Here is a 14,243-nt window from a genome sequence, read left to right on the forward strand (position 1 = left end):
TTTCTGAGGACGCATCTTTTTGTCATTCCTATCTGCATCTCTTTATAACAATTTTCTCTTTTGTTTTGAATTGCTTATCATAATTGGGTATTACATATTTATTTGTCTGGTGTGTGCATCCCCAATGATATTATATTATGAGATCCAAGGGGATGGAAATTACATTATTTCCCTCACATTTATATTGATTTCAACACCAATAGACATTTTTAGAATTTTTTTATGAATAGGGGAACAGAATTGGGAATAACTCTGTATAAAGGTCAGAGAACATATAAGAGGGTATTATGCTAAGATTAATACAGGTACCATTATCCTTATCTTCACAGGTAAGAAAACTAAGGTCCAAAGAGGGGAAACAATACACTAAACTGATTTTAGAGTTCCACACGTGGAGTTGACTTGGGTCTTTTTGTAAACAAAGCAGAGCTATAGGCAAAGAAATAAAATATAGCCAATAATATGATAGTCTCGAACTAAAATTGACCTTTTTGACATCGCAATCCCAGTATGACCACCACATGGCCCTGCTTTTCTCAGAGTAGAGAAAAACAAGGAAAGTATATGTTTGTAAATACACTTAAAAATATTTATTTATTTATTTGAAAGGCAGAGGGGGCGGCACTGTGGCATAGCGGGTAAAGCTGTTACCTGCTGTGCCGGCATCCCTTATGGACGTCGGTTCGAGTCCCAGCTGCTCCACATCCAATCCAGCTCTCTACTATGGCCTGGGAAAGCAGTGGAAGATGATACAAGTCCTTGGGACCCTGCACCCACATGGGAGACCCAGAAGAAGCTCCTGGCTCCTGGCTTCAGATTGGCGCAGCTCCGGCCGTTGCAGCCAACTGGGGAGTGAACTGGAGGATGGAAGACCTCTCTCTCTATGCCTCTCCTTCTCTCTGTGTAACTCTTTCAAATAAATAAATAAATATTTTAAAAGAAAGAAAGAAAGAAAGAGAGAGAGAGAGAGAGAGAAAGAGAGAGAAAGAGAGAGAAAGAGAGAGAAAGAGAGAGAAAGAGAGAGAAAGAGAGAAAGAGAGAAAGAAAGAAAAAAAGAAAGAAAGAAAGAAAGAAAGAAAGAAAGAAAGAAAGAAAGAAAGAAAGAAAGAAAGAAAGAAAGAAAGAGAGAAAGACAGGCAAAGTCACAGCAGAGAGGAGATAGAGATCTGCCATCTGCTGGTTCACTCCCCAAATGGCTGCAACAGCCTCAGCTAGGCCAGGCAGAAGTCAGGGGCAGGAGCTTCATCCAGATTTTCCACATGGGTGCAGGGGTCCTGCTGCTCCTCCGCATGCGGAGGAGCCGCACCGGACCGGGCGCTTGTTGTTCCCTTTTTTTACAAGTCCTTTCTATAGTAAAGTAAGAATAAGTAAACAGCAAACTCCCAAAGCAAGAATGAGTAGAGAGAAATGAGAAAGAACGAAGTAACGAACTTCCCCGCGAACTCTCCAACGCACTCTCCAACCAACCCACACCACCATGCCGTCTCTCTCCTCCTATATAGTCCTCCTCCGCCAATCCCAACTCGGCTGCCCACACGCCGAGCACGCCGCTCTCCTCCAATCAGGAGCAAGTCCTACAGTTTATTGGCTGAACTGGAGGCAGCTGTGTAGAAGCTGTTTTCTTCTCTCCCAGCGCCATATTGTGGGAGAGCAGATGCATAGAATAAGTCTTAATTCCAGTAACTTAGTCTAGTCCGAGTTGCTCCCCACAGGTCCCAAAATTTGGGCCATCTTCTACTGCTTCCCCAGGAGCATTACCAGGAAGTTGGGTTGGAAGTGGAGCACTCGGAACTTGATTTGGCACCCATATGAGATGACGGCACTGCAGGCAGAGACTCAACCTTCCATAGTACTAGTGATTACATTTAACCAACACATGGGGCAACATTGTGGCATGGTGGGTTAAGCAGCGGCCACCTGCTAAGCCTGCATCCTATATCAAAGTACCTGATATGGGGTCCTGCCTTCACTTCTGATACAACTTGCTGCTAATGCAGATCCTGGGAGGCAGCAGATAATAAAATAATTGAAATAATAAACTGAAGTGCTTAAATCCCTAATACCCACATGGGAGGCTCAGATGAGTTTCCTGGCTCCTAGCTTCAGCCTGGCCCAGCCCCTGGCCGTTGTGGCCATTTGGTAAGTGAACTAATGGATAGCAAATCTCTCTTTTTCTTGCCCTACTCAAATAAATATAAATAAATTAATAAGCTTTACATTTCTAAAACATGAATTTTGGGGGACATATTCAAACCACAGCAAAGACAATAAGCATACATACTCTTAAATTCTCAAGTAGAAATCTGAGGTTATGTGGAATTTTTATATCATAAAATTTCAAATTTATTTAAATGTAATAAAGTTTTCTAAAATAATAGGCTCTTCCCCCACTCCTTCTGTTTGTCCAGTAAAACAAGGATTTTTTTGAACAATTTCAAGCTCAGCTTCTTATCCAGTATCACCTATGCTATTCTGAGGCCTTCTGTGGTTCTTAGAGAAAAGGAATTTTCTAAAAGAAATAATATATCCCAAGTTTTCCCCAATGTCGTCCCACTACAATAAACATAAGCTTCCAACACTAAAGAAATATTTGTGAAAAAAATGAAACTATTAAAATGTTTATGAAAATAAGCCAAAATTCTCTTAGGCGCTTGACTAAATTACCAGTAATAGGCATCATACATGAAAATGATATTGTGCTAGATTTTTTTCTTGCCATTTGCAAAAGCACATTTTTTTTCTATAAACAGCCTGATAAGTATATGTATCTACAGTAAACTGATGACAACAAATATATGGTTTTGTATGGGCATATTTAGTTGGTTCTACTCCTAATTCTCAGTGTTTGATTTGTCTTCCCAGATCTCTAGCCCTGATGATGGTTTTGAGAGTAAATCTCTTTATGAAAGCTGGTTGGAAAAAGACCCTTCACCTGAAAATAAAGATTTTCCCAGGTAAATTACTTATATGTATCTTTAAAAAAAATATTTATTTGAAGGCAGAGTTAGAGCGAGAGAGAAATCTTCCATCTGCTAGTCCACTACCAAAATGGCCACAATGGCCAGGGCTAGGCCAGGCTGAAGCCAGGGGCCCCGCTGTTTTCCCAGGTGCACTGGCAAGTGGATCAGGACTTGAAGCACTACCTATATAGGATGCTGCTGCTGCAGGCCACAGTGAACCTGCTGCACCACAGTGCAGGCCCATATTATGCATCCTTTCTACCAGAGGATAATTATCAATTCCCTTTTGCCCTTTGTGTCTCCAGATATGGAAATTCTCAGTTGTCTCATCAATGATTTGAGCAAAGACAACAAAGGAATTCTGTCCAGCTTTTTGTTTTGCTGATTAACACAACCATATCTTTTAATCTACAACAGAACCTAGATGTAGTTTTGCAAATTTTTAGTCAGAGTGATTGTTACATTGTTAGTCATTATTTTACTAACTCTTGCATAAAATTTCTTTAGATTTGTAGTAGATGCATTAAGGAATAGAATAGGGGCTGGTGCTGTGGTATAAAAGGTTAAGCCTCCACCTGCAGTGCCATTGTGTCCATTTGGGGAGTGGATCAGCCGATGCAAGCTCGCTCTCTCTCTCTCTCTCTCTCTGACTCTGCCTTTCAGATAAGTAAATAAATCTTAAAAAAAAAAAAAAAAGAAATAAAATAACTTCAAATGATAATGGTGAAGTAGGGGCCGGCGCTGTGGCACAATAGGTTGAGCCTCTGCCTGCAGCGCCGGCATTCCATATGGGCAGCGGTTTGAGTTGATGCTGCTCCACTTCCTGTCCAGCTCCCTGCTAATGCTCCTGGGAAAGCAGCAGAAAATGACCCAAGTGCTTGGGCCCCTGCACCCACATGGGAGATCTGGAAGAAGCTCCTGGGTCTTGCTCTAGTCACTGCAGCCATTTGGGGGAGTGAACTAGTGGATGGAAGACTCTTTCTGTCTCTCTGTTTCTCTGTCTGTACCTCTGCCAATTAAATAAATAAATAAACAGTAAAAAAGATAAAGGTGAAGTAAAAAAATGGATTATTTGCTTCTAAATGTATTATCAGTTACTACAAAATTGTGTATTTTTATTTATCTATAATGCGATTAGATTTTATATAAATATTTTTCTGTCCTTATTCATGCTAGAGCAGCTTCCTTGAATTTACTTTATATTCATTTATTTTCTACTATAATGCTATTATTTTTAAAGATTTATTTATTTATTTGAGGCTGGCACCATGGCTCACTATGCTAATCCTCTGCCTGCAACACCAGCACCCGGGTTCTAGTCCTGGTCGGGGTGCCGGATTCTGTCCCGGTTGCTTCTCTTCCAGGCCAGCTCTCTGCTGTGGCCAGGGAATGCAGTGGAGAATGGCCCAAGTGCTTGGGCCCTGCACCCCATGGGAGACCAGGAGAAGCACCTGGCTCCTGGCTTTGGATCAGCGCAGTGCGCTGGCCGCAGCGGCCATTGGGGGGTAAACCAATGGAAAAGGAAGACCTTTCTCTCTGTCTCTCTCTCTCTCACTGTCCACTCTGCCTGTCAAAAACAAACAAACAAAGAAGAAAACAAACAAACAAACAAACAAAAAAAAGAGATTTATTTATTTATTTGAAAGGTGCGGTGGGGCAGGAGGAGTGGGGCTGGCATTATGGCATAATGGGTTAAGCTGCACCTGCAATGCCAGCATCCCATATTGGTGCCAGTTCAAGTCCTGGCTGCTCCATTTCCAGTTTAGCTCTCTGCTAATGCACCTGGGAAAGGAGTGGAAGTTCTCTCAAATGCTTGGGCCCCTGCACCAATGTGGGTGACCCAGGTGAAGCTCCTGGCTCCTGGCTTTGGCCTGGCCCAGCTGAGGCTGTTGTAGCCATCTAGGGAGTAAAGTAGCAGATGGAAGATGGAAGATCTCAGTCTGTCTCTCTGTAACTTTGCCTTTCAAATAAATAAAATAAATCTTAAAGAAAGGCAGAGTAACAGAGAAAGAGAGAGAGAAAAAGAGAGAGAGAGAGAGATCTTCTATCTGCTGGTTTACTCCCCAAATGGCTGCAACAACCAGGGCTAGGCCAGGTCAAAGCCAGGAGCCTGGAACTCCAGTAGGGCCTCCCACGTGGGTGCAGTGGCCCAAGTAGTTGGGCCATCTTCTACTGCTTTTCCAGGTGCATTAGCAGGGAGCTGAATTGTAAGTGGAGCAGCTGGTACTCAGACCTGAGCCCTTATGGGATGCTGGTCTTGCAGGTGGTGACTTATCCTGCTGTGCCACAATGCCCAATATAATGCTGTTTCTAAAACCAATAAATGATGATAGTAGTTTATAACTTTTTCTATATCCCAAATTAATTCTATGAAAGTTTCAATGTATTTCCATTCAAAGTTTCACATGCTTATTCAACAAAAATAGTAGACTACATTTTTTTAAATATATAAGATTTCAATTCCAAATACACATAGAATAATCTAATAGTTGAGAAATATATAATTATGTTCTTGATGCATACATAATTTTATATTCTGTTTTATGGGTTTACCATAATATCACAAAAATTTTTCATGTTATTAAATTATATATTATGTATATGTATCTTATATATCTGTATATATGGATTTCTTAATTATATACAAGAAATATGTTGTAATTATATTAATTTCTGAAATGAAATAAAGCACAGTTAGATTCTTCATTATCTTAAATACAGATATCCTGGTAGCAATTTTTTTACTATAGTTCTCCAAGGACGAGGCCCATATCTTCATTGTTTTCCCCTCTAAACAAAAACCACAAATGCTGAAAACATGGAAGAAAGCACCGACATCAGGCTGCATTCTTTGGTTGCACTGCCCTACTCTGGTTGTATTCAAATTTGCAGTTTGTTTTCAGATTTGTAGGTTTATCACAGCAACTTTCCAGTGTATGAAAACAAAGTGTATTGAGGGCAGTTAACTTTTTTCTAATCGTTATAAATGTACTCTGTAATTCCTTGCTATTCCTGGCACAGGATTTATTGCTCATCTACTTACTTTGTATTATTTATTTGTATATGTGTATGTGTTCATATGTATTTGTTTATATTCTACTTCTAGAATCAATAAGCTGGGATCTGGAAGTGATTTTGAAGCTTATTTTCAGAGACTTGGAATTGCTTCAGGTAGAGCTCGTTACACTAAGAATAGGGTAAGCCATATTAGCTTTTTTCTGATCTCATAATATATTATAACTTGAATATTTAATGTTTGTTTATGATTGTACTCTTCCCACAATTTTTTTTTTTTAGAAAACAGATAAGTACAGCAGCTACCCAGTATACCACACAATTTATGAGACATTTGAATTGGTAGAGAATTTTTATGATCCCACATTTAAAAAACAGCTTTCTGTGGCTCAGTTACGAGGATCATTGGTTTACGAGCTTGCAGACTCTACAATCATTCCTTTCAATATTCAAGACTATGCAAAAGCTTTGAAAAACTATGCAACAAGTATCTATAATTTATCCAAGAAACATGACCAACAATTGAAAGAATATGGAGTATCATTTGGTAAGAAACAGTTATGCAGATATTTTATAATCTTTAAGGTAGAGCTTTAAGATATCATCTCCTATTATGATCAATAGATTCATATTTCATCCTTTATCTTTGTGAAGCTTACTAATTATGACTTCTAGACAAATATTCCAAACACCTATTAAAGAACCTGATTTAATCTGAATTGTCTGGGGTTAATTCACTATGACTGATTTAGTGCCATAAATACTGGATTGGTAAATGTGTTTCCTCTTATTACCTTTTTAAAAAAAAAATTTAAAGATTTATTTATTTATTCAAAAGTCAGAGATGCAGAGAGAGAGGAGAGGCAGAGAGAGAGACAGAGAGGGGTTTTCCATCCGATGATTCACTCCCCAGATGGCTGCAATGGCCGGAGCTGCACTTATCTGAAGCCAGGAGCTTCTTCCAGGTCTCCCACATGGGTGCAGGGGCCCAAGGACTTGGGCCATCCTCCACTGCTATCCCAGGCCACATCAGAGAACTGGATCGGAAGAGAAGCAGATAGGACTAGAACTTGCGCCCATATGGGGTGCCAGGTTGTCACCTGCTGCGCCACAGTGCTGGCCCTCCTCTTATTACCTTTAAAAATGTTTTTGCTGGGTTGGCGCTGTGGCTCACTTGGTTAATCCTCTGCCTGTGGTGCCAGCATCCCATATGGGCGCCGGGTTCTAGTCCTGCTTGCTCTTCTTCACTCCTTGTTAAAGTAGGAGTGAAATATGATAGCATTGGATGTTGAATCTGGAAGTGATACCGTCCTGCTTTTTAGTAATTCCCAATATTAATAAGCCTATGGGCTCCTGTCACGTATTCAGAGAATTCTGAATACTGGCTCAAATAGACCAGACAACGTGGTACGTTTTTAAGCTTTTTATTCAGTGATAGAAATGCACAGGAGAGTGAGGGCTTTATTTAGGGGAGAAAGAGAAGTCTATAAATTAAGTTGGGTCCATACCAAACAGAGAGCGGGCCAAGAGCAAGCCACGTGCAGCAAGCATGCAGGCAGGAACGCAGGGAGCAGATGCCCCCAAAGCGCGGGGCAGCAAGGGCATCAAGCCCAGCAATGGCAATAAAGGAGGGGCCCACCGTGTTCCAGGCCTTTTAGCTACTTCCAAAGGGGAGTGGTTATGTAGCCTGATTGGCAGGTGGGCATACAGATGGGATCAGGTAGGGGCGTGAGATCACCTAGGGGCGTGGTGAAGGTGTGGTCTTCCAGCTCACAAATCTAATTGATTGTATCCCATTGCCTTCATCAGAAGCAGTTTATCAGCTTCTGAAATTGGCTATACTATGTTGACTGTGTAACCTTAGGAAAGTTACCTAATCTCTGTGTGTCAGCTTTAAATGAAATAATAACAAATTAAAAAAATACATTTTCAGATATTGTTACTGAGATCCAGTTAGCTATTACATGGAAGCACTGGTGACTGGCACATAGTGCTAAGTATTACCTACTTTTTTTTTTTTTTTTCTGACAGGCAGAGTGGACAGTGAAAGAGAGAGACAGAGAGAAAGGTCTTCCTTTTTGCCGTTGGTTCACCCTCCAATGGCAGCCGCGGCCGACGCGCTGTGGCCGGCGCACAGCTCTGATTCGAAGGCAGGAGCCAGGTGTTTCTCCTGGTCTCCCATGGGGTGCAGGGCCCAAGCACTTGGGCCATCCTCCACTGCACTCCCTGGCCACAGCAGAGAGCTGGCCTGGAAGAGGGGCAACCAGGACAGAATCCGGCGCCCCGACCGGGACTAGAACCCGGTGTGCCGGCGCCGCAAGGCGGAGGATTAGCCTATTGAGCCGCGGCGCCGGCCTCTTTTTTAAAATCTGTATCTGTGCTTGTATATGAGTAAATACCCTCATATCTTTTCTATCTTAGAAAAATCAATATTCCTTCTTTCTAATGTGCCCCATTGCCTTCTTAATCAAAAATCGTCATACAGCATATGGCAAAATCAGTTCTTGAGACATTTGGTTTTGAAGATTTATTTGAAAGGGAGAGTGACACAGAGAAAGAGATCTTCCATATGCTAGTTCATGGAAGCTCTGTCCCGCTCTCTGTTTCTCTGTCTCTCCTCTCCCACCTCCTGTCTATAACTTTGCCTTTTAAATAAATACATAAATCTTTTTTTAAAAAAGACAAAAACTGCTCTGTATGTATCAGTATCAGTAAATGTATCATTCTGGATACATTAGTTTGTCACAGGTTGATTTTTTTTTTCTTTTAAAAGATTTATTTATTTGAAAGTCAGAGTTACACAGAGAGAGGAGAGGCAGAGAGAGAGAGAGAGAGAGAGAGAGAGAGGTCTTCCATCTGCTGGTTAACTCCCCAAATGGCTGCAACGGCTGGAGCTGTGCCCATCCGAAGCCAGGAGCCAGGAACTTCCAGGTCTCCCATGCAGGTGCAGGGGCTAAGACTTGGATCATCTTCCACTGCTTTCCCAGGCCATAGCAGAGAGCTGGACTGGAAGTGGAGAAGCCAGGACTCGAACTGACGTCTGTAAGGGATGCCGGCACTGCAAGAGGCGGCTTTACCTGCTATGCCATAGCGCCGGCTCCCACAGGTTGATTTTTGATCAAGATGTAAAATGCACTATTTGAAAATAAGAATTGGTTCTGGTTTCTCCTGTGATAACCCCCAGTGTTATAGCTTATTTATATCTATAGCCAATGTCTACAGATAATAATTGTCCCAATAAATACATATTGAACAAATGAATAAATAATAATTGCTGGTTTTCTGCTAAATTATGTGTTAAAGAATTATTTATATCCTAGACATTTGAAAACTATTTCCTTAAGGATCAATTTAGCTGTTCTTTATTTTCATACCATATTTCTTTGTGTGATTTTTCTCTAATACTTATCATGAATCTGTACAAGGCTTAGTATAAAGATGGTCTCAAATTCTTTTTAGTCATATCAGTCTGGAATGGAGAGGGCAGGAAAGTGAAGCTGTGAACTGTGAAGCACTTATGCTTATTAATTTACTTTTCTCTTTTCAAAAAAGACTCCTTATTTTCTGCTGTGAAAAACTTCTCGGAAGCTGCTTCAGACTTTCATAGAAGACTTACACAAGCTGATCTCACAAAGTAAGTTTAAGAAGTAGGTTCAGATGGCCACCTGAAAAGCAATCTGGTTACTGTTTTCATTCCTAGAAGCATCTGGCTCCAGATCATAGCTATTACATCATGTCTGCAAACCAGTGGCATCAGCATCAACTGAGAGCATGTCAGGAAGGCGGACTATCCAACCCCACCCAAGACATACTGAATTAGAACTGTGCATTTGCATTTTAACAAGACCCTCAAATGATTTACACTAGCATTAAAGTTTGAGGAGTGATGCTCTGAATAGTAAACTAAAAACTCATGTCAAGACAAGCATCAGAGATATATATTTTCGTGTTTGTGTGATGAGAATTCTGACTATGTCTATTAATGCATTTGTAATATATTTTATTCCTTCATGCTGTGCTTGTATCAATTTAGAAATTCTTTTTATTGATACTTTTTTTGTATTTCATATAAGTTCTTGCCACTTAAGGGTTGAAAATAATTTAAATGGCCATATTCAAATAAAACATTTTGTAGCAAGCATGGATTCCAATGTCCATGTCACATTCATTTTTTTCTAACTTAATCAGAATAAGCTCCTCCACCTTTCATATTGGCAAAAAGCACTATCAGTTGTTTGGATTAGCCTCTCTCTCTCTTGAATTGTAGAAGAGCCCAGGGAATTTATTCAGCTCCTCAAAAAGACAATCTGAAGATTTTGAATGAGAGAGAGAATTCTCCATCAAGGGTGTGCACATGCCTCTGGCTCTTCTTACCAACTTCCAAGACCCTCAATCACTTTGTTGTTTTTTTTCTTTTTTAATCAATATGTGGTCCCCCAAAAATAAACAATTTCCCAATAAATATTTCTGCTTATTTTAATTATTTATTTATTTGAGAGTTAGTTACAGACAGAGAGAGGTCTTCCCTCCATTGGTTCACTCCCCAAATGGCTGCCACGGCTGGAGCTGTGCCCATCCGAAGCCAGGAGCTAGGAGCTTCTTGCAGGTCTCCCACGTGGGTGCAGGGGCCCAAGGACATGGGCAATCTTCCACTGCTTTCCCAGGCCATAGCAGAGAGCTGGACTGGAAGTGGAGCAGCTGGGACTAGAACCAAGCCCATATGGGATACCGGTACCACAGGCAGAGGATTACTGCGCCACGGTACTGACACCCTCTGCGTATTTTAAATACTAGAAAGATGACCTTGATATATTTAACTTACAATGTAAATCATTACTGTACTGATGTGTATTCTGTTAAAAATGCATTACTTTTAGAAGTTTATTTTCCCATGCTTTATCTTTAATATTACTTTAAAACATGGTTCCATAGTAAGAGTTACAATTATGTATTTCTTGTTCTCTAAGTCCCATTGCAGTGAGAATTATGAATGACCAATTGATGCTACTGGAAAGAGCATTCATTGATCCCCTTGGTTTACCAGGGAGGCGATTTTACAGGTAAGGAGAACACCAGTAACAAACACCAAATGCTTCACTATGACCAAAAACAGCATACCCAAAGTCTGTGTGAAGGTGGAAAGTGAAAATATATACTAAAGGTATATGGGTGACAGGATGCATCTAATAATATACTATGTAATATCCCTAAATAAATTTCATATTGTTTATTGAGTTGCTGTGTATGGAAATAGAAAATGATAGTGGAAAAGAATTTTTTTTAACAACCTCAAGTCATAGACTCTTGAAGGGATTATAGATCTTACCTAGTTCAAACTTCTATATGAATGCTTTTTATAGGATCTCAGATGGGAATCTTATGGTCTCATAAGAAAGTCTTTTTTTCTAATTTATTTTTTATTTATTTGAAAGACGGAATTACAGAGGTAGAGACAGAGAGGTCTTCCCTCTGCTGGTTCACTCACCAGATGGCCACAATGGCCAGAGCTGTGCCCATCCGAAGCCAGGAGGCAGGAGCTTCCTCCGGGTCTCCCACGTGGGTGCAGGGGCCCAAGCACTTGGGCCATCTTCCACTGCTTTCCCAGGCCACAGCAGAGAACTGGATTGGAAGAGGAGCAGCCGGGACTAGAACCAGCGCCCAAATGGGATGCCAGCACCTCAGGCCAGGGCTTTAACCCGCTGTACCACAGCGCCAGCCCCAAGAAAGTCTATCTTATTTTAGGGAAAATATAATTAGAAAATTCATTTCATAAAGAGCAATTTCCTGCAGTTTCTCCTTCTGAACCCATTCTGTTCTCCAAAATCAAATAAACTCAGTCTAGCTCTCTTTATCCATAACATTTTAGGTTTTGAAGAGTGGCTGCCATGTTCTCCCAAAGAAATACTCAGTTTTTCTATCTGTACCCCCATATCATGTTTTCTTTCAAAATCTTATCTGCATGACCCTGATAGTCTTTTCTCAAGGTCTTTCTTATACAATGGTTCCTTGTGGGAAATTAGAAAAGCTTTAGCATTTAAGCCAGAAAATCTATGTTGTAGTTTACTTACAGATATGTAATTTAGTGTCACTTCTGTGGTCTTCCTGTATGAATTAATATGGCAATAGTGGCTATTTTGCAAGGCAGCTTGTCAACAAGTTACAATTAAAACACAGTTCCATTTGATACCTTTTAAAATAAATGTGATTAACATAAGCTTTTGGAAACCAGCTCTGCTGTATGGCCAATTATTTCTCTAGGCATCAGGTTCCTCAGCTCCAAGTGGGGATTCTAATTGTTTTGCTCTATAGACTGGTCGACTTAAGGCACATAAAGGATTTAGTGTGCAGTGTGATGTGCTCAGTAAATGGTAGCTCTTTTTATATGTTATCAGAGCATAATTGTTCATTTACTCATTGATTACAACTGAAAGTTATCTTTATATAAAAATATAAAGCAATATTATACAATTTTAGTGTTCTTTTAAGTTCATTAGGTTTTTTTTTTTTTATAATTTACAAGCAAATCATCTTGTTTTGTCCTATTAAGATTTATTTATTTGAAATTCAGAGTTTAAGAGAGAGGAGAGACATGGAGAAAGAGATCTTCCTTCAGCTGGTTCATTCCCCAGATGGCTACAGCGGGCAGGGCTGAGTCAGGCCAAAGCCAAGAGCCAGGAGCTTCATCTGGGTCTCCCAAATGAGTGGCAGGGGTCCAGACACTTGGGCCATTTTCTGCTGCTTTTCCCAGGCAATGAGCAGGGACCTGGATCAGAGGTGGAGCAGCCAGGACTTGTTGCAGGTGGCAGCCTTACCCAGTACCCCATAATACCGGCCCCAACATCTGTTTTTCAATGTAGGAATTTCAGACTCTGTGCAGTTACACGATACAAAAATGGACAAAGCCTCTTCAGAATTTTCTCTTGTGACTCATATCCAGTCACTTCTATTATTCTTTTCAAGGAAAAGTGTTTAATAGTGTTAAATTTTAAAGCATTTATATTTACATACACATATTATGTGTATATATTTAACATATCTAATCACTCATGTGTATTTAAAATTTACATATAACTTTATACATGTGTATTTGCATCTATGTATATATATGTATATATTATGTATAGATTCATAAAGATCTAACTGAATCTCCACAACAATCTTTGAGATATAGGTTATGTTTTTTTTTCATTATTTCACTTATAGGAAAACTGACACTGCAAGATTAAGTAACTTTCCCAAGGATACACAGAGTAAACAGCAGCATCAGTGTCTGAGCCAGGCAACTGCTTCCAAACCCAATGCTCAGTGCTACTACGCAATGTTGTATTTCTTCTTTACTTCATGGGAAATACTTGATGTAGAACAGCAACTATTAAACAGTCAGTTATAAAAGGAAATAGTGTTTGTCATTATGTAGAAATACTTTATGTAGATAATTATTTACATTATAACTCATCAATGATGTTCTGAGGGAAAGGCTGGGAAAAACAGGACTAGGGAGTGTCATTTGTATTCGGTAGTCTGCTATAGTAGTTACCTGTTGCAAAGCCAGAAATGTTCATTGTGGAAGCTGAGAATTATATCATGGTAGACTTGAAACTAACTAGACTAGGGATAGAATTATTATGGGGCTAGAATAGCTACTTGGGTTCACCATTCATTAAAGGGAATTTGAACTGCCTGAGCATTGCCCACTGATTGACCATTTCTTTTAGCTAACTGCCTATTCTTCCTTGAGGGAATTATGGAAAGGATTTAGGCTCAGAATAGCTAATATTCATTAAATGCTAAATGTCAAGCTATACTGACTGCTTTCCATCGTTTGATTCTTTGAGTATAGTAATAGTATCACCGTCATTTTTAAGATGAGGGAACAGGTAAAGGGAGGTTCAACAATCAGAACATGGTTACAAGGTAAATATAGCATTTTGATTTGAAAACACAGCCCAATCCCTGCTGCTGCCAGCATTTGGGGAATGAACCAGCAGATGGAAGAACTCTGTCACTCTGCCTTTCAAATAGAATCTTAAAAACTAAAAAGTCCCTCTCAAAAAAAGCAAACTTCCATACACTTATTGAGGAAAGTAACTGGATCTTTTGAACTAGTTATGTGATAAATAGGAAAGCAATAATAAACTTTCCTTCTAGGTGAGAAATTGAGTGTCTTTGTGGGCAAACCATATATAACTACTTTACCTTTGTGGAATGTGATTCATCATCCTATCATTTATATTTTTGGAATACTTTTTAATTCCTTCTTAATGTCTG

At 39.9% G+C, this 14,243-nt stretch overlaps 1 protein-coding gene across 5 annotated transcripts in view; it reads left to right on the top strand.

The window, feature by feature from the left end:
- The window catches only part of NAALAD2 (N-acetylated alpha-linked acidic dipeptidase 2), a 113,951-nt gene that overhangs the window by 30,150 nt on the left and 69,558 nt on the right, over positions 1-14,243 (top strand). For all 5 annotated transcript variants that reach the window (XM_017344083.3, XM_070076667.1, XM_070076660.1 and 2 more), the window contains 5 exons: positions 2,863-2,954; positions 6,067-6,157; positions 6,258-6,522; positions 9,528-9,609; positions 10,943-11,035. In XM_017344083.3, coding sequence (XP_017199572.2) covers positions 2,863-2,954; positions 6,067-6,157; positions 6,258-6,522; positions 9,528-9,609; positions 10,943-11,035 — 623 coding nt within the window. The remainder of the gene's footprint in view (positions 1-2,862; positions 2,955-6,066; positions 6,158-6,257; positions 6,523-9,527; positions 9,610-10,942; positions 11,036-14,243) is intronic.

The sequence above is a fragment of the Oryctolagus cuniculus genome, chromosome 1 (genome assembly GCF_964237555.1).
Source record: "Oryctolagus cuniculus chromosome 1, mOryCun1.1, whole genome shotgun sequence".
NCBI lineage: Eukaryota > Metazoa > Chordata > Mammalia > Lagomorpha > Leporidae > Oryctolagus > Oryctolagus cuniculus.